This window comes from Coturnix japonica, chromosome 9, assembly GCF_054131305.1.
Source record: "Coturnix japonica strain WE chromosome 9, WE-NBRP24, whole genome shotgun sequence".
NCBI lineage: Eukaryota > Metazoa > Chordata > Aves > Galliformes > Phasianidae > Coturnix > Coturnix japonica.
Genome location: NC_140671.1, coordinates 2,060,310 through 2,080,684, shown reverse-complemented (window position 1 = coordinate 2,080,684; position 20,375 = coordinate 2,060,310). Strand labels below are relative to the sequence as shown.

The following is a 20,375-nucleotide window of genomic DNA, read 5'->3' as shown; positions in this document are numbered from 1 at the left end:
AAGCTGAAGTCATTGGTTATTTATACTCAGGCAGTGTAGGTGGATAATTAGTGCATAATTTGAGGTTTTCGAGGCATGACAGCCTGTTCTGAGAGCTGCCCCTCATCCTGATCTCATCCCTGCCACAGATCTCACAGCGCTGCTGCACATGAGAGAACTGCAGGCTCCACCACTATTTCTTACTGCCTCTCAGCTTGGAAAGCACCACAAATGCTTCTTTTTTAATCTTCTTTGTGCTCTTTTTTGGGGAAATAAATTACCATTATTTTTTTTTTCTCCCCTAAAGCTTTGACTCAACACTGCCCTGCATCAAAAGCACCTGGGAGGACACAGGTGGTACCACAGGGGGTGAGAGGGACCCAGCTATAAGGCACAAACAGCACTATAAACTGAGGCCTGCACTGCCTGCAGAGAGGCAAACAGATGCATGCTGCATGTGGCAGCACTGCAAGATGGAGGCTGGTACACGCAGAGGGCATGTGCTCAATGCAGAGCTGTTCCACTGATGAGGAATAGATGTCACCCAAAACTCCCATTACAAAACATTACCTCTCAGCATCTTAATAAACACATTTCCTTCCTACTTCGGACCGGTCCCTTATTACATTGCAGGGCTAGCTTGCAGAGGACAGCTTCATTTGCTAATACATGAATCATTATTGCTTTGAGCCTCTGAGCTTGCGTCTTTATGAGTGTGTCTCAAAATGTATTTGATTGCTGTTAGAAATCATTTTGGTTCCGAGTCAACAACCAGGCTATGCTAAGCCAATATGCCCTGCCTGGTGCTGTGAAAAGATTGTTGTGAGAATTTAATTACTGACTGCAACTTACTGTGCATATGGTGATTTTTAAATGCACTTTTTTCTCTTGCCTCCAAGATAGAAACACCCAGTTGTTCAGTTCCAACATTTCCATGTAGTGGTTATGATAAAATTGTTTCTGATTGCATATCGTACAGAGAACAGCACCCTGCATCTCCCTGTCCGTGATCTACAATGGGAGTCCTTCATGCTCTCCTGTAAGCCTGGGTTCCACACCTGAGTATTGAGTTACTTCATTGCTTTCATGTAACAAAGATTTTCCTCAGAACTCTACCCTTATGGTCTGCAAGAGGAGAACAGCCACTGTTTGCTGAGCCAAGTCCCCCTCATGCAGCCTGGAAGTGGCCAGCCAGGTCAGAACCTCATTCTCCCAAAACCATTTTGAACAAGCCAAGAGTCTCACTAATTGCTCATTAGTAGAAAACCATCACCCTTGCAATGAAAATAGCAGTTTCTTCAGTTCAAACAAATCATTTTGCTGTTCAGTTTCCTCCTTCTTACTGATAGGTGGCACCATTTTCTGCACGGAATGCCAATGCTTGAAGCACGTTGAGAATTTCAATAGCTTTTGGCAAATGCTTCATTGCAAGCGTACCAGAGCACCAACCCTATGTGTGTTTTGGAGCTCTGTCAATAGACTGGACAGATTTCACTGCAATAAACTGCAAAAGCAGAAAAATCTTTCCCGAATCCTGATTGAAAGCTCTTTATTAAAGCTTGGTTATTCATGTGAAGAACCCAGGTCCTGCTCACCTGTTGAACTGCTGTGTATTGAGTTGCACTTTCTGAGTTGGACATCTCAGTTCATTGAACACCCACTTCTCCAATTTGAGGAGATGCCAGGATCCATTGTCCTTCCCTTATCCTCCCAGTTCCATAAGCCCCAGTGACAATACTAAAGTAAAAACTGAACATTACAGCCAACCTCATTTCCTATGGATAAAGCAGGGAAGCACTTAACCACTGCTCTTTGACTTGTACAGTCACCATCCTCTTAGAAACCAGGAAGGAGAAAGTCTGTTGCATTCAGGTCTCACTAGATTGAAAGGAGACATGCATGACAGTGGAGGACATGGAAGCCAGTCCCCAGCTTGGTGACACATCCATAGCCCATGGGTGGGCCTCGGGACCAGGCATGGAAGTCTTTCTCCTGCCTCTAGCAGAACAAAAGGTGTTAGAAGCTTTCACAGATGCTCTGTGCTCCTTGATCACAAACTGCAGACTTTGTGCATACATGCTAGCATGGCAGAAGCAGTCTGGCTGAGCTCCAAAATCGATGTTAGAATCAGCAATGTATGTTTTATACAGCTGAACAGCTCAGGAACCCAATCTGTTCTCACTGTGCTATCACCCAGTCCAATATATGACACAGAGCATGTGCTTACACTTTTATGAAGCTGTTTGCCAGTGATACAAAATAACTGTGACACTTGATCAGTTCTAAAGTATGTCTGAGAAGGGATGACAGGGGTCAAACTAAGAAGAGGTGAGAAGAAGAGTTGGCAGCAATTATTCACAGTTTTTAACTGTAAGAGAACTACGGGGCATCCTCTGGAATGAACCAACAAGTAGATTTAAAAGTAGAGACATTGACTCACACAGCAATAGAGCTATTTTTTACAACAGGATGTTTTGATATCTAGAGATATAAGTGGATTAGTTACATAAAGGCAGTTTTGGTGGGTGTAGCGTCTAGCTTGGGAGTTCTCTGCCTTCTGAAATGAGGGGGATACTCATGGTCATTATTCTGCATTTTCATTCTTCTAAATATCAGTTATTGAGAGTTTTCAGAGACGTTGTGCTGGACTGCATGGGCTGCTGGTAGAAGCATGACGGTGTGCACTGGCACTTCATATTCCCTTTTTGCTGCCTTTGGGAAGACGTAGGAGACTTTGGAAGCAGAAAAGAATCAAGTCAATAACAATATTGTCAATCACAAACAGACCAGACCTAGACATTACTGTAGTTCCCAGAACTTCCATTTACTGCAACGACATTTTATAACATCTGCAAGTTTGGCTTCTGAATTGATACAGGTCAAATCACAGGGTGTGGGATCTGTCCTTCTGTCCTGTACCAACACAGGCAATTTGGGAACTATGAATCCTTCCATTCCTTTGATTGCAGGAGTGTTGTTTAGAACAGCAGTGCATCAATGACAGGCTGATGTGCTTGTACAGATTAGATTTTCAAAATGTAGCTCCGTTACCAAATTTGTTGCAAGAGAACACTCCCATCACAAGCTTCCTCTATGATTTGATAGCTTATTTTTCCCCATGGTTCAATGATTTCAGGAACGTTGGTTGGGAGATAAGAATTTTTTCATGGAGATACTTTTCTCTTGTGTTCGAATGCTTCCTGTGGAGCATTTACTGGTCACAAGGGACTGCGTGTGAACACAGCTTGTAACACTGTGTTGATCAGTACCCAGAAGTATAATGTGCACAAGTATGTCTTTGTGCCACGACTGCATGACAAACCATCCCTGAGGTCTAGCAGCTACTCTGCAATGTTATCAGTCTGCTTTTGGATATGCACATTCAGGGGCCAAGTCTCTGATGAGGGCCTGGTGATGCATCATCTCTGACATGCACAGAGCTCGTCTCCTTTCAAAGCCTGCAGTCTGCTGCACGATGTGCTGTGCTCATCTCAAACAAGGCCTGACTGCCTTTCAGAACACATTATATACAATTTACACTTTAAAATGTATATATAGTATTTGCTTTCCTAGTTCTAATTTGTGTGACAGCTTTGAATTTTAGAACAAGGTGTCCAGATGTACACTAATAAAAAATGCTCCTGTCAGCAGTAAAACGCATAGTAATTTATTAACTTTTCAAGTGTAAATACAAATTGATTTGATGACGTTCCACATCATGAAAAATTATTTGCAGTCACAACTTGCCTTCTGGTTGGTGCATTGGTTTTTTGAACTTATTACAATGAGTTTAAAACTGGGCAATACTTTTTGATGGCCAGTAGTGAACTGCAGCCCTGTGAAATGAAGTAAGTGCTTCTGGTCTTTGAAATCAGGTTGGCATGTATTGCTTCACTGAGATATTTATGACTAAATATTTCTGGGCAAATAAAACATCATTTTTGCTTAGGGTGATCCAGGAGGACAATATCTTTAATTACATATTAGCAGTATTTTTAAATAAGTCAGTGTATTTTGTAAAACCATTTTAACATCAGTTACTGTGTACTGAGAGATCATTGTGAATCTTTTATTAAAGGCTGGTGCACTGTAGAGACAGCTAAAATCTTCACGTGGTATAAGTATTCCAGGTATTTAGAAGGTATTTTCAACACTTGTCAGAGATGGGAGATTGTTAAGAGAGAACCTGAATCTAATTAATTACATTAGTCTAGAGATGTAAATATTGGCGTGCTCTGTGCCAGATTCACTGAGAATTATTAGCTGTATCATTGCAGTATTGACTCCTTGGGTTCCCTTTTTTCACTAAGTAAGCAGACTCCATCTCTAGGAGAAAACAGTCAGTGCCTTGGAGGTTGATGAATATCCATGTTACCACATCAGTAGTGCATGATATGAATGCTCCAGTAGATTATGACTACTTCATTAATGCTTATTAGATGTGGCCTAAAGCATTTAAGATTTCAGCTGTCCTATGTCAGATAGATTACACCCCTTATCACACAGCACTTGAGGTTTTCATCTACTGAAACAGTTTTTGTAAAGGAGCAGGCTGATGAAAAGAGATCTGAACAGTTTCCAAAGGACAAGGAGAGCTTGATGTTCACACATGTCAAGCTCCAAATCATTAAACTGAGATAGATGGTTCAGTGCTTTCAGAGTATACATGAAGAACTGCCTCAGTCTCCGTATTTTTGTCTATGGAACCAGCTTTTAGCTTTTGGAATGTGGGACACTCCTAAGGATTTCTCGTGCCCCATGGAGGAGCACAACCTTTATGTAATTCCAGTGCAATCAATCAAGTCCTTCAATAATATCTTTAAAATTTTTTTCTTCCTTCTCTCAGCTCCTTTCCACCGGAGGTGACCATTGCCTCAGGAACCACTAAGCCGATAAAGCTGGTTCCAAGTCTGGCTGAGGAACAAATGGCTTCACTCCAGCCAAGAATAAATTCAGCTTGGAAGACAGTTCATAGCTCTCAAAGGAGGGAGTTCTGTAAGGTGGTTTTTTTCCATACAGGACTCAAACTCATTTTAAAGGGATCTTGACATGCTTAAACAAGTATTATTTGATGTCTTTGCCTAGGATAGGACTGTACCAGAGCTGGTGCTCCTTACCTTCTATTCCTCTGCCCCGGGAGACAGTTTTTAACTCCAAAATCTCTTAAACAAAAAAGACATTGAAAACTGTGTTCTTATCTGAATTTCCTCTACAAGGTATTAAATACTTTTGAGATTATCTGAACTGCAGGAAACATGACTAAACATTTGAAACAACATGAAGCAGGACTTTGGATTACACTGTGGGTGAAATACTGACAAGAGACCCGTAGACTTTGGTTAAAACAGATAATACTCAAGCCTTTTTTATTATTGTTATTCCTTTTATGAGAGAATATTTAAGACTCTCTCACATGCAGATTTACCATGTTAATACCACAGTCAAAGCAGTGGTTCAGACAGATAAAGACCAAAGTAAAAAGAACACAACAGACGGATTTCTTAAATATAAGAAATTGTTTCATTAAGTCTTAAAAAAAACCACCCTGACAATCACAGAGAAAACCAACCTTACCTTTAAGTTATTTGAATTCTTTTATATTATTCCATAAGTCTCAGAGCTATTTAACTATCACAGAAATCTGCATTTTTTCTCATACTGAAAGGCTTGCAGGCTTCCAGCAATGGGTGACCTCTGCACTCAAAGCTTGCCAGGACTGACCCCTTCTTAGACCGTGTGGCCACATTCAAATGCTTTGCACTGAGCATCGAAAAAGTGCAGCCATGTTATTCCCAGGACAGCCAGTTCATGTTCATTATGGTAGTGTGATAATGGAAGGTAACAATCTTTGACAATAAAAGGACATCTATCCAGTCTTCTCACCTTCAAAGCTTCTAAACAGCAAATGCAATGTTATTTTTTAGGGTAGTGGATTTGGTATTTCTCCTTTTTCATGTGCAAAGGGTTGAAAAGCTTGCTGCCCTATTGTTAACCAAGGATCAAGACTAGACTGATGATTTAAGTCAGGAAAGAAAACAACATGTGGCATATTCACTTCTGTTGGGTACTGTAACTTTACATTCATACTAGTGAGGCATTGAGATGCCTTTCTGCCACCTTTACAGTTAGCTGTATTTAACTGAGAAGACTATACAAGGTGTGAATGACTCGCCACTTTGCTCCCCCCAGAACTCACCAGGTAAATGTAATTTCCTTTCTGTCTTCCTGCCTCCCTCAGCCATGCCATAAAAATCTGTTAGAATAAACAAAAGAAGGAATAAAACTTCCATACAGTTTTTAAATTTTAAATTTTAAATTAAATCCCTTTTAAATTGTATCTGAGAGAAGATCAAAAGTCACAAATAGAAGTTTTATACAAAGAATTCAGCACCTGCCTTGTAGATAGTAACTGGATTATTTGCAATTGTCTAATGTAATTGCCTTAACTTAATGAAGTTAAACACAGGGCGACTGCTCCCAGTCTATGTTTAGCCTGAATCTCCCTACCTCTGTATCAGACCTGCAGGAAGGACAGAGTACTGAGCCCATCCGTGGTATTTCTTAATGTAATGCCTGATTAATTCAAGATGTTGCCTTTCCCTGCAGGCCTCATCACGCTGTTCTAGAGGTCAAATAACCATAAACACTGAATTGTAACCATTTTTATATTAGAATCTCAGCCATAATTATTCTTTTGTATAAATTCATGCATAACCTGGTGAATGTGACGTAAATAAAGATCAGCTGTTAGCCACCAAAGAAAAAGAAATAAAAAAAGAAATAAAAAAATCCAGACTTTGTATTACATATTGTACACACAACTGCAAAACTAAAACGGGGCAAAATATAGCGATGTGCTCTCTGGATGCCAACTAAGAGTTGACAACAACTGATGGAATTTGCATGTTAAAAGTAAATATTTTATTATACACCATACCCTTGAAAAATTAACTTTGTTTCCATTTTATTTTGTTTAGCATGCCTTGAATTAGGAACGGCAGAAGCTCTTCGAGAAACGGATCACCACGATTTATGGTACTGCAGTGTTTGCAATTACCTGTTTTCCCAGCTCAGTAAAACAAAGCAAAACCTTTTTTAAAAGTACTATAAAATATTAAACAACAAAGTTAAGATGCTGTCTCTGTCCCTCGTTCAGTATGACTGAATTTACTGCAGTGAAAAGCTGTGGACCTGCACCCAAAGCCTGCTGACCTTGGCAGTGGTCACCAGCTCTGATCACCTCTTGGTTAAGGCTCTGCCATTGCTCTGGCTGCCTGTGCACAGACATTGCATGAGCCATTATTAAGTTCAGGTTCACAGATAGGCTGTCACCAGGTCAACTACGGTAAAATATCTATATTTCAGAGTAACATTTCTTATACAAGCTGCCTGTTTCTCTCTTGCTCTAACTCCTTCTCGTAGCACTAGGTTTTTGTTTGTGTTCAAATACTGACAAGCCTTTGTTGGTTTGTTCAGGAAATTTGTCTAGACGGTGCTCACAAAGCATGTTTGCTCACATTTGACATTTTCACAAGATGGGCAACAAAATGGAAGCCTCAAATTGCTGAATTCCACAGTTGGCAACTAAGTCACCTTATTTGCAGAAGTAATGAGCATCCAGTGTTCCCTGCCTCCGGCTTCCAGGCAGTCACTGGAACAACACCAAGTTTACCTGCAGGCACAGCCCTGCAGGATGGGAGCCTGGAACCTGTACGTGGGGCTTGAAGGCCAGCAGAGGCCTCTCCAAATCCACTCATCTACAAGGACATTTACTGCCTCAAAAGAGTTAGATATGCAAGTGTTATATTGTGACGCCTTTACAGTCAAGAAATGTAAAATGTGGCAATACAATGGAACGTGGTTATTTTACCTATTCAATGTTTATCTGTGTCTATAGAAGAGGTCTCTAAAATGCTGCCTTTTAGCAGCTTGAAGGTTGAGAACCACCTGTAAACATATGCAGAATAGTCTCTTTCTAGAGATAGAGACTCCTAAACAATCAACCTTGAAATTTATCATATATTGTATTATGCTTTCCAGTGTTATTTACAGGTCTTCATTTTAGTACAATGAGACAGACATGCTGAAAAGGTAGGATTTTTCCAGTCCTCTTGTATACGAAGTACAATAAAAAAGGCACATGATTATTCACCATAGGATTTGTGCACCAGTCGATAACTTAAAGCTAAAAAGCTACCCATCAGAGAACTCTCTTTATGAGGCAGTATTGGGATCTTTCAACTCATAGAAACATCTGTCTATTCCTTCATTCTCCTAGGAGAGCTTAGGAACACACTTTTCTGTGTTTTCTGATCTTCCCATGATTTCCAAACAAACAGAAAACTCTTCTTAAGCTTCCCAGGTTATCTACTGTAGCAAGAAATAGCCAAATAGAGCACGTATGTATTTGCTTTCTTTTTCTTCCTGTTAGTTTTCCCTTTTTCCTCCATTGATTGCCCAACTATGGAGTTTAGATCCAAGTCCTGTTCAAACTATTTTGCTTTAGGACAAATGCCTTGCAAGATATGGCACACTGAGCAATGGACAACGGCAGGAGAAGCAGCCTCTCAGACCCAGAAATCAATGGCGGCCGTGTTTTATCCAGTTTCTAATCATCCATTTTTGCCCCGAGCACCTTTGTACAACTAATCTGAGCCCAAAATTTGCATCCTTTGACATTTCCACTTCTAGACAACGGCCAGTGTCTCTGCTGATGATTGGACCATTCTGAAAGAAAGAAAAGAAGGGTTAGAAGAAGGAACAAGAAAATGTCAGAAAGACTCGGAGAAAAAAATGCTCAATCTGTAAATTCCTAGAAAGCACTATGAAAAGCCTTGAACATTTTCTATAGTTCAAGTGATAAAAATCCCTAAGAAGTGCTAGAAATTCCTAAGAAGAAGTACATCATTCACACAGAGTGCTAAAAAATAAACCCTTGAGGCCTCCAGATTTAGGAATTCCTAGAAAATAATGAAGAAATTGCTAGAAAATCACCAAAGAGCACAAGAGAACCCCTGTGGGGGTCCCAAGAGGTGGAAATCCCAGAATCCCTTCAAAAGTGTGAGAAATTAACTGAGATCTCTAGATCCAAAAAATCCTAGAAAGATTATAGAAAAGGTTCTAGAAAGTTCTAGAACAAAGAATTCCGTGACAATTAAAAAATTACAAAGCTGTTCTTGAAAGTGACTAATGAAATCTATAATATCCCACGAAAGCACAAGTGGGACACCTCCAAATGGGACTCCTCCAAAGCGTAAATGAGATTTGCTAGAACGCACAGAGGTGAAGGGTGAGGGAATCTTACAGAGAGCATCAGAAAATTCTTCATAAGCAAAAGGAGGAATTCCCATAGATTATAAAGGGGTGGGCAGGTTTGTGTCCCTGAAAGAGCAAAGGGGATGATTAATAGAAAGGATGAGGGGATATTCCAAGAAAGCATACCCCAAAATGCTTCAAAATAATACATGGAAATTTCTGGAAAGCACATGATGTGAGATATGCCTGGAAAGCAGATCAGACTATTTCCAGAAGGCATAAAGTGGAGGATTCTTAGAAAACATATCAGAATTCCCAGAATATGTTTAAAAGGGAGAAATCCTAGAAAGCATCAGGGAGGATTCCCTGATACTATTCCTCTAAAGACCTTCTTGCTCTTCATTAAATGTCCTCCTGGTCACTGTTTCTCTCCAGTTCCTCTCTGTGTGGCTCTCTGAGCTTTTCCGCACCTGTGTAAAATCCCAGAACCTCTGTGCTGGTCTCAGGACATCCTCACACTTCTTCAGAGTCGGAGTCCTGCCCTTCCCATCATCAACGAGGCATTTGGAGTCAGGCAGGAAGGCGGTGGAGCCCAGCGGCCCCAGCTGCAGGACACCATCAGAGCTGTAGCGAACGAGCTGGGGAGAAAAGCAAAGGGAACAATTTCACCATGGCCCCACAGCCCCAGCCATGGGACACCAGGACAACTGGCAGCTCTGGTCCTTTGTCGTGTGAGAGTCGAGCCCTTCTGATTCTGGCATATCGTGCTTCAGGGCAGAGCATGAGAACCTTGGTTTAGCAACCCGAGGTCTCTCATAGGACACAGTATTCTCCCCACCATTCCCAACCCAATATTTTGTGCAAAAGGGCAATCAAGAAGATGAGGTAATCAATATGTAAATCATACCCACTCAGCAGGAATTGATGGAACAAGGACACGATGTCAATTTGCTGTGCAGTTTGCTCTTAAGAGCCCTGTTAGAAGCTATCGATGGCAACAGCTCTAATTAGTTTTCGTAAATAAACGTTGCTGAAAAAATCCAGTATACAAAAATATGAAAGGAAAAAAAAATCCAGAGGGAAATAACGAATTTGCCCACATACTCCTCAGGTCAACATAATAATACACTGAAGGATGACACTGGCATTTCAGACTTTTGTGATGTTTAACTGTTGTGAAATGTATTGATGTGATAAACGCTGCAGGCAGTAAATAAGCTTCAGGTGAGAGCCAGTTGTTGCTTTGGAGTAGTTTTTGGTTTTTAATAAGGATAAAAGTCTTAGTGGGTACCAGTGGTTTAATGTGCACAACACAATCAGTCATCAGTTGGTACAAAGCGAGGGTCACTGTTACCTGTATTCCATTTTAAGTGATGATTTGACTTGTCTCACAATAAAATGGCCCTCAAAAAAAAAAGAAAATCTGTATGGAGGTGAGGTGAAAAATCGGTTTCTTGGAATGTATTTTATTGCATTTATATGGGACAAAGGAAAAATATTGAAGGACAAGGAAAATATCTGTAGGTGGCTCCTGACAAGCAGGGCTAATTGTCACAAAGCAAATTTGTGATGGAAGAGAGCTGTTCTCTGTGTTCACAGCAGGCTCCAGGTGTGAGGAGGGGTTGGCTGCCCAGTCATCATCCTTGAAGAAGGATGGCTGATTCCAAACCCCCTGTGCTGGATCCCCAACATGCCACTGGAGGGGCACAATTATCACCTGGGAAATTCATTGCCATTCTCATCTTACTGCTGTTACGTGTCTGGAATTGCTTAACAGGAAAGGGAAGGCAGGTCAGAAATACCTGGCACTTATTGGGTACTACTGGCCAGTGCATGAGACATCATTAAGAGTCAATCAAAAAAATCCTGAGTTAGAGTCTAGCTTTCTACACCCATCCTTATTAAACTCAGAAGAACCACATTGTGAATAATCATATCTTTCTGCTGGTAAAAAAGCCCCGTCTGCTTGCTCCCAAACCAAATGTCCTCTGACAGACTACGTGCTCATTCTCTCCACCTGCCACTTCTGTTCAGAGCATCAGTGTGAAGCACAGAGTTAGGGCAGAGCCCACATCAGAGGGAGCGGGGGATAACCACAGGAGGATTCTCCCTGGCACGAGCAGTAGCATTAATTGAGGCACTGTCTCTGCACACTGAATCAAGGAACTATATATATATATACATTTTTTTTATTTTTTTTTTTTGCCTATAAGGATGCTGGGGATGTATGCAAAAGAAGCTCAAGCAAGCAAAGTGATTCAAAATACCAATGGGCTGCTGACCCTGACATGTGAACTTGTTTTTTTTTTCCCATATAAAGGAGAAGAAAAATCTCACATTCCTGTTTTTAAGTAAAACATGTCTACTTCACACTTCTAATAACCTGTGAGTACTCAGCAGAGTTCAAATGAACTGCAAGCATTGCTGAAAACTGCTGGTAGGAAATATATTCATCTTGCTGTCTTCATTATACATCTGTGGGTCTAAAAATATAATCCATCAGATCAGCCTGCTTGGCTTTGCCTTATCACGATAATTGGGGCCACCTTTAATATTGGACTACTTGCTCTGTCAGTTCAGTTTCCCTTGTGGTTCAGAAGGAATGGTATTTTCTAATGCAGCTATTAAAATGCTCTAAAATATTCTTTGTCTTTGGAATCTCTATAGCCAGAGTTGCATTCCTCAGCATCACAGCAGCCATGTACCTCAGGAAGGCAGTGTTGTAAAGAGGCTGTTAGTGCAGAAACTACTGCTGCTGCTTGAGCCCTGGAAGTGGAAGACGCAGTAACTCTGCTCAACTGTCTCCAATATTAAAAGTGGCAGTTGTGTGACAGCTCAACAGAATAAAAGATGGCTTGGCACAGGAAATTGATATCTCTACAATGATGAGACAAATGGAACAGCGTCAGCTTAATTTTCCTGAATCTACTTTCTGCTAAGAGTTCCAAAAGTTACAAAAACTGACGCTCATCTGAAATAAAATAAAGCAAAGTTCTGAAAGTGCATACAAACCATCACATCAACTCAAACCACACTGTCTACATATGTTTTAGTGCCTGCTTCTGCAAAATCAGGTCTGAAATTAAGGTTCATCAAAGTTCAGATTAAGATTCATTATGTGATTAATAACGTCTCCCTCCAAAGACTTGATATCATCACTTCATAGAGACAATATAAACTGCACAACTACAACAAGTATTAAAATAAGTTGCTTAGTACTGCAGGATAGAAAACAGGAACTGGAATACAGAATCAATGGAACAATGAAAATTACACTCGCTGTGTTCAGATTCAATCTCAAGTGTCACTTCCATACGGAAAACGAAATGGCAACCTCTGCATTTGCATTAGAACTGTGGGCGTGATGCATCATGCCAAATGCATTCCCTGTCAGACAAAATCAAACAGCAGCTCCCCTTTTATCGAGGCATATTCAAACCCACTGAAAACAAACAAACCCCCTCTACACTAGTCCTGATGGGCTGTGAGCCTTATATACCTACACATTCTCAAGATACAGAACAGAAATGCTTTTTCTTACTGCCCCATGTGACGAAGAAGGACCTCACATGCTGCAGCCAAGAGCTGTGTTCACTACTCCAGGATCTAATCCTGATTCAATCTGCTGTGCCTACGGTAACACAACACTTTTCCTTTCAATTTTCAGAAATCTGAGCAGAACAGATGAGATGTCAAAGGTTGTTAAACAAAGTCACTACAACTGATTAAAAAAAGAGTAGGCAGTGATGCTCATGGAAGGTGGTCCTCATGAGCACAATCTGATAGGTAAATGTCAGCTCTTAATTGAAGGGTTTGACTTCAGAGAACCCATCTCTGCTGATTTCCAGTCAGGTGAGAAAAGCACAGATCAGCAGGTAACTTTGGAGAAGACACACAGATGAATCTAGTTGGGTTCAAAATGAAATGTAACCCAACAAAATAAAACCTTTAACAACCTCTCAGCAATGCAGGCTTAAGCTGAGCTGTAAGCTGACATTCATGAAACAGAGCCTGAAATGTCTTCAGTATCCAGAATGCTTGTCACAACTGTTACCAAAGACACAGGGTGTTTTACACAATGCCAACCACTGCTCCCACTGAGAAATTTCCTTTCCATCCACTGCCCTGCTCTGAGCGATGGGATCCAGTGTGCAATGGAGAAACACAGCTCTGCCTGGAGAAACGTCAAATATCTGCCCTGAAGCAGCAGTTTAAGCCAGGTCTTTCATCTTTTACTCCATCTATTTGTACAGCCATGAGCTCCAGGAACCTGAGCATGGAGATCTCTCTCCCTTCCCCCAATATACTCCTTTTATTTCCTGACAGTTTTTCTAGCTATGGATGGTGTTTCCCATTGCTCTTTCAGGAGCATTTGCAGACCTTTCTTTTTTCTGAAAGGGACCAGACTCCAACTTCAGACTCTGTGAACGCCTATGGAAATGATAATACTCCCCTGTAAAGTGAGCTGTGAAATCAACTTAGGCCAATGCAAAACCTTGTTTAGATATTCCTAACTGCTGGCTTACACTGATTTAACTTGAGTCAAATTTATGATGTTAAATTGATGTGAATTCAAGATAAACAAGTTCAAGGACATCCACAATAGATATAATCCCAGTCTGAATAAAGTAATTTAGAAGCTGATTTAAGTTGAAAATATGTTAACAATGGTGGTAAAACCTGATTTTGAGAATACACACAGGGAAAGGCATTTTGTTCATAGAGCAGTGTCTGGGTTATGCCTTTCTTTTTCACTGCAAGGCAGGACACACCATTCAAAGGTGTGCAAAACGCATGGAAAATAGGAAGGTAAGAAGTAGAAGCAAAGAACAGCATAAGACAGAATAAACAGTAACCTTATACCTATCTCAGCTTTCTTTAAACACTTGACTGCCTTCTGTTGGTTTCAGTGGAGCAATGTGTACACTCACATCACTGCTTATTTGCTTGTCAGAATTGAAGGGGATCAAAAAAAGAACCCAGATCGTATCTGAATACTGAGAAGTTTCCAAACCAGTAGGACACATCAAGCACCAGAGATTACTTAAACTGGTGAAAATGAGTGCCATGTTAATACTCATTTATATTCAGTAGGTGCGTGCAACTCACCCAAATCTCAACTCAGCAGGGGTATTATATGCCCTGTGCTTGCAATGAAAAATGTCAGAAACTGAAAGCTAAACATAACAGACAACTATGCTCACCCAGGATGATTATAAGAAGGGCTTTAAAAATGTTTATTTAATACATTAAAAAGCTTGCTGTCAACACCTTTTATGCTATGTGCTTGAATATCCTTGATTAGGGTTTGTGCAGCTGTAGTTCTCACACTGAATTAATTTTGTAAATTGTGATGAGATGATAGAACTTTTCCAGCTGTGTAATCATTAATTAACTTGGCTGCATTTGAGTGGCTCCAACCCATACTTGTCTGTGGAATATTCAACTTAGATAAAACATCACCTTTGCCTTCTGCCTAGTGTTTCTTACTGAGTGAAATGGAAACTGCAGTGGGATGACTTGGTAGATTAACTTCTTGCTCTACTCATACTTTTATAATTCTCACATGCAGAGATTACTTTGGATTTTAAGGGCTTGAGAACAGTGATTTTCTCTTTCTATGCTTTTATGAAATGCTGGTACTATGCTCTGTCTTGTGGCTGTAATTTAAAGGCTTTTTGGGGAATTTCAAATAGATAAGATATTGGAGACATGTAGTGGAACTGAGCCAGAAGAGACTGAATTGGTCACCACCCATCTCCAGTATTTTGGGCAGTGTGTAATTTATGGATTACTATTTGCACCTGAGAAGACCTGCCCAGTTTAGTTGGCAATTACTTACAGGCAATGACTTGGTCCTTAAGTTTTTCTCCAAGGTGAACTGAAAGCTCAGTTGAAATGGATGCAAGAAAATGGTGAGAGCTAGATGCTACCTGAGAGGTGAGCTGCTTCAGGTCCCAGGATTTTAAGAATCACATTCAGGTTGCAAAATATGAGAATAATCCATTTCATTTTTCCCTTCAGTGCTAGCATGATTATATGTTGGAAAGGGACTTGTGAGAAAGACTTAAATTTGCAGCCTTCTCCTCAGAATTGGAATGGAGCAAGAGACTCAGCTCCCTGAGTGCCTCGATGTCTCTAACTACTCTTATTGGAAAACTCATTTGCATCTAATTAAATAACACTATTTTGTTACCTTACTCTGTCCCTCCTGCCTTTACTATGAAAATGTCAGTCAAAAGGCCTGTAATGATTCCGCCAAGGCTGGACATTTTGTCAGTAGGAATTAATGTCTATCTTCTTTGCTCTAATGAGGTTTGACTCTTAACCAGCTTCCAGTTAACCAGAGTAGGCAATATTTATGTTTCCCCACTCCTGTTATGCCTCCATGGCAATGTATGAGCCAGGACTCCAAATCAATATACGTTTGGGTGAACTTCAGATAATTATTAAGCCCGTGGTAAGGCCAGAGTTTATTTACGCATCAGAACGTTCATTAATGTAGTTTTGATTTGGATGGGACTTTAAATGAAACTAGAATTAGATTTTAGAAGTAGCTCAAGTCCTAGATCTAAATAACATCCAACTTGTATCTAAAAAACCACTAATATTGTTATAAAGCAAGGAAAGAAGAAATGTCATTTAGAATTCACCAGACAGCTGTAAGAAAATTATATTCACAGGGACATAAAAATCCCCAAATGTTCAATTTTAGAAAAGTATAATTTAAAAGATATTCTTAATTGCATTCAAAGTTAACATTAAATATGTGCTTAACTTTTTGCCTACTCAGGGAATCACATCAGTATCCTGCTAAAATGTTTCTGCATAGAAACCTATTGGAGCAATCAACAGCTAATGTAAAGAGGTGTGATCCCTAAAATAAGTCAGGTCACAATAAGAAGAGCTGCTCATTCTAAGAAGCAGTCTAAATTTGATAACTGTCAGTGGATCTCTCCATTATTAAAGCAGATTGTCATGATTTTTCTTTTTTCCTTATTATCATCTTCAGTGTATAGATTTGCACTTTGTATGATCTGGGAATGGGCACTCAAAAAGACCAGAGGGAAGGCAAAGATTCTCTTTTGCAACATGAAGAGATAATGCCAAACACAACCTGAATGTAATAAGTCACTTCTTGTTTCTTCTGAACATTTCTTCAAGTTGAGGGTTTATCAGTAATTATGGGATTTGATTTATTTACCTGAGAGGACATCCCATGGCATGGATAAAGGATTGCTTTGTCATCCTCTTCAGCTCCCTGATCTAAGCAGTAGCCACTAGCTTTGCTGTTACGCACCTGTAGCCCAATCAGAAGGAAAACAGCTGCATTAGAAATTGTTCTGTCACATGCAAGACCAATCCAGACAAAACGTAGTTGTACTAAAACTACTGACACAAGTAGTGGATAAAACCATTCTCCTGTTCTCTGAGGAACACACTGTCCATATATGACAGGACTCCACTAGTGCCCTAGGAAAAGACAGATCATTTTGGACAACCTCCTGTCTTTACGAAATTATCAACTTTAGTCAAGAGTTTCATTTCCATCAATTACTCAAGGATCAAAACTCCATAAAACGCACTCTATAAACTCAGGCCAAGTTTTGCTCCAAATTACCCCTGTGTAGAAAAAGAGGCGGATCCTACATGCTGAAAACGTGACTTTGAAAACAGTCAACAAGTTGCTTTGAGTTTTGTCTGGCCACCCCTGCAATACAGGAATAGCTGCAGCACAATGTGTTGGAAAATCAGTAAATAATCCTTTATATTAGAGTGCATGAACATAGCAGGCAATCCGATGGGATGAGGGGGTTCCCTAGCAATTAAATTTCAGGAGGTTTATTTTATGATTTGTACTATAAAGGCTAAAGAACATGAAGACAGCTTTATGACACAGCTCTAAAAATGTGAACTGAGTCACTAGGAAATACATTTTTACTACTGTTTCAATATGTTTCACATCTACTTGATACATTTATTTTCCTTAAAGTCTTGAAAATTCGAGCACCTTTTCTTCCAGACAAAGAGACAAAAGAGAAAATATTAATAACAAGCTTGATATCATTTAGGATGAAGCCTGTAGGTTCTTTTTATTATGGGCATGTAAGAAAGAGAATGATTCCAGTCTGTACTGGAGCTTGTGTGGCTCCAATTTATCATACATTTTAATGAGTTGGATACTTGCATGGCTGAACTTCCTGTGTGACTCGAGAACTTTGAATGCGGCCAGGGAACAGAAATGAACTTATTTTTAGAGCCCAGCTTCCCAACCGTCTGGTGTAATTGACACCGCATTGGCAGCACTGCCAATATTCTTCTCAGTTAGCAGCACTTTCAGAGCTGACAGTTACTAATAGCTCCTGTTGAACTTACTAAATGTCTTTCCTTGGTTACTGCCAGGGACAGTTATATTAGGATACAGAGTGGTATTATGCAATAAAACCTGTGCTTCGTATCAATATCTGAAAGGCCTGACTTATTTTATATGAAGTCATTTAAATGGGACTGCAAGAAAGAATGTCCATGCAGTTGATGTGTGAAAATTTATTGCCTAATTCAAGTAGACAATTAGCACAGAATCTTATAAGCACTGTGCTAGAACTTTGTCCTGGTTCACAGACACATAGCAGCCCTCACCTTATGGACACCTTGATGAACTTGAGGCATGTCTGACCTCAAAGATCAGGTTAGAGCGTACACAGTCATTTTCACTACTTAACAGGTGGAAAAGAAATGGTCCAGAAAGCCGACCTGAACCAAATCATCTACACCACCCCTGTGCATTTGGATTCAATGTTTTATCAGGGTTGGCTGACTTGTCCATTTGGCTATCTCAGAGTAGGTGTTCCAGGGTCTTATTACTGTGTGCAGGCAGAAATTAAGATACAGATTCTGAGCACAAAACAGGAGAATTATTTTTCTCTAATGGCTTTTTCTGACGAGATAAAAACTTGCCAAATGGAAGCCTCGACTGCATCTGAACAAGGACGTGTGGCTTTTTATCCCCAACCAGGAGGATCTGCAAAAATGAATTAATGAAGTGAATATAGGCACCCATCACTAAGATGAAAAGAATTCTCTAATGCAGCCATCGTATTTTCAAAGACATACAGTACCTCTCCATAAGTGACCGTGTTATTATAGACTCTCATTTCAGGATAGACGTTCTCCAAGTACCACTTAAAGCTCCGGCACTGCAGTCTCTGCCGTAGAGCTATTCTTTCAGAAACATCTCCAAAATCAACTCCAGGGTTCTATAAAATAGAAAAAGAGTAGAGAAAATTCATCACATTGACTTTACATTTGTGTTTTGTTTTTTTTTAAACTGAAACCAAATTGGAGTTCATTTTGTACACCAAGCTGTATGTAAGTAGCAGCTCATCAAACAGCTGCTGCTGAGAGCAGACAATAAATATTAATGCAAGTCAGTAGAAAAATAAGGATGACAAACAAGCAAAAGAAAATCCCAAACATAAATCAAAATATAAAAAAAAAACAACAATGTGAATGCTGTTAACATACACAACTCTAAATGTCTGCAATCAAACCTGAACTCCTTTGCTTTCAGATTCATAAGGAATTTAGCTGTAATTCTGATCTATGATCCAGAGGCTTCATCATGGTTTAGACTATTAACAGCCTTGGGTATTCACAAATGTAAATGAGAACAGACCTGTTAAAACTTCAAAGTGGAGCTGCTCAAAAAGCAATTAAACCCCATTAAACATTTGCATAGACCAGCACTCAGTTTTTGCTGGAACTGGAGCTCATTCACAGACTTAAGCTATAAAACGCATTTAAACTCAGTACCTTCTTTGTAATTCTATTCCAGAATTTAAATCACACTTGACTAAAAAATTCCACAAAAACATATCAAAAAGGAATCAATACAACCAAACTCAGCCATTTCAAAAAGACCAGGTCAGTTATTGTCTGTAGATATAAACCAGTATAAATCATCAAAGTTCAACATCAAGACACTGAGTTCCCTTATCTAAAAATCTTTACTGACTCTGAAAGAATTAAATGGACTGAAACTGGTGGCTTTTGCATGGATCTATCTTAAGTGCCTTGTACAGAAATCTTTCTGGAGGAAATATTTGGTTTCCAAATGGTGTCTGATGCAGGGTTACAAGACAGCAGCAAGTCTTAGCTCAGGGTTTATTAGAATCCCCAACAGATGCCTTGTTTTCAGGAGAGAATACAAGTGTAATACTGAACAGGTTTTTCCGTTTGCCACATAAAGAGTTTGCTGTGCTCACTGCTGCTTGCTGATGCATACTTTGTCATGAGCTCTCTATGCAGCATCCATTCAAATGAATGTTAATTTATGTTCCACTTCAGGCTAAATGGAAGGAGAGCAATTCTCTGAGGCACTCAGTACAATAAATCATTCAATACAAGATTTATTTATCATAAAAATTGTCAAGGAATAGATCATAAACAGGGCATACTAAATATTTGGCAAAGCACAATAACACTACGTTGACCTGCTGGTGAAGGTTATAGGGGGCTGTGGGGATAAGTCTGCTGGTGTGTGCAGCAATCAGCCACTAATCAGGTACACATTATGAACAGACCCTCAATAACTTAGAAAAGATGGTATGTGTTGAGAAAGGGTTAATCTGGATGGGTTTTGGTAATACAGAACACATGTATTTTACTTGTCTCTTTTCTATAATGAAGAAATATAGCACCTTGCTTGCTAGGCTATTTCTACAGATCAAAAGAGCAGCAAATTGAGCAGTTCTGAAAATGCTGTGCCTTGTTCCACACGAGCTGCAGTCATTAAGTTGGGGTTACTGCATGATGGTACAGGAATGAGGTGCCTACACGGTTTAATATGCAGACACATCCTTTTTAACCCAGCTGTAAGGTTTCTAGTTCTCTCACAGAAAGTTTTTCTTATGCCATTGACTAGTAAAGTCCTTAGGTTAACAAGACTGAGCACTACAGCAAAGTAACTCTGTGGACACTGACATGCCAGCTTCCTTTCCCTGAAAGCTAATGGGGTTGTTTTTATGATGTACATTTGATCAATCCATTTATTTTATGGAAAGTATATCTTAATGTTCAGTACTTCCGCTGATTTTATGCCGTTGTATATAGATGTGCCTATTTTTTAAAGAAACACTGTT

At 39.8% G+C, this 20,375-nt stretch overlaps 1 protein-coding gene across 3 annotated transcripts in view; it reads right to left on the bottom strand.

Annotated features, from left to right (window-relative positions):
• Positions 1–5,313: 5,313 nt before the first annotated feature.
• Positions 5,314–20,375, bottom strand: part of GALNT9 (polypeptide N-acetylgalactosaminyltransferase 9) — a 309,645-nt gene continuing 294,583 nt past the window's right edge. For all 3 annotated transcript variants that reach the window (XM_015877661.3, XM_085509388.1, XM_015877660.3), the window contains 4 exons: positions 18,354–18,491; positions 16,439–16,534; positions 9,705–9,872; positions 5,314–8,706 (listed from right to left, as the gene is read on the bottom strand). In XM_015877661.3, coding sequence (XP_015733147.2) covers positions 8,560–8,706; positions 9,705–9,872; positions 16,439–16,534; positions 18,354–18,491 — 549 coding nt within the window. In that variant the 3' untranslated portion in view covers positions 5,314–8,559. The remainder of the gene's footprint in view (positions 8,707–9,704; positions 9,873–16,438; positions 16,535–18,353; positions 18,492–20,375) is intronic.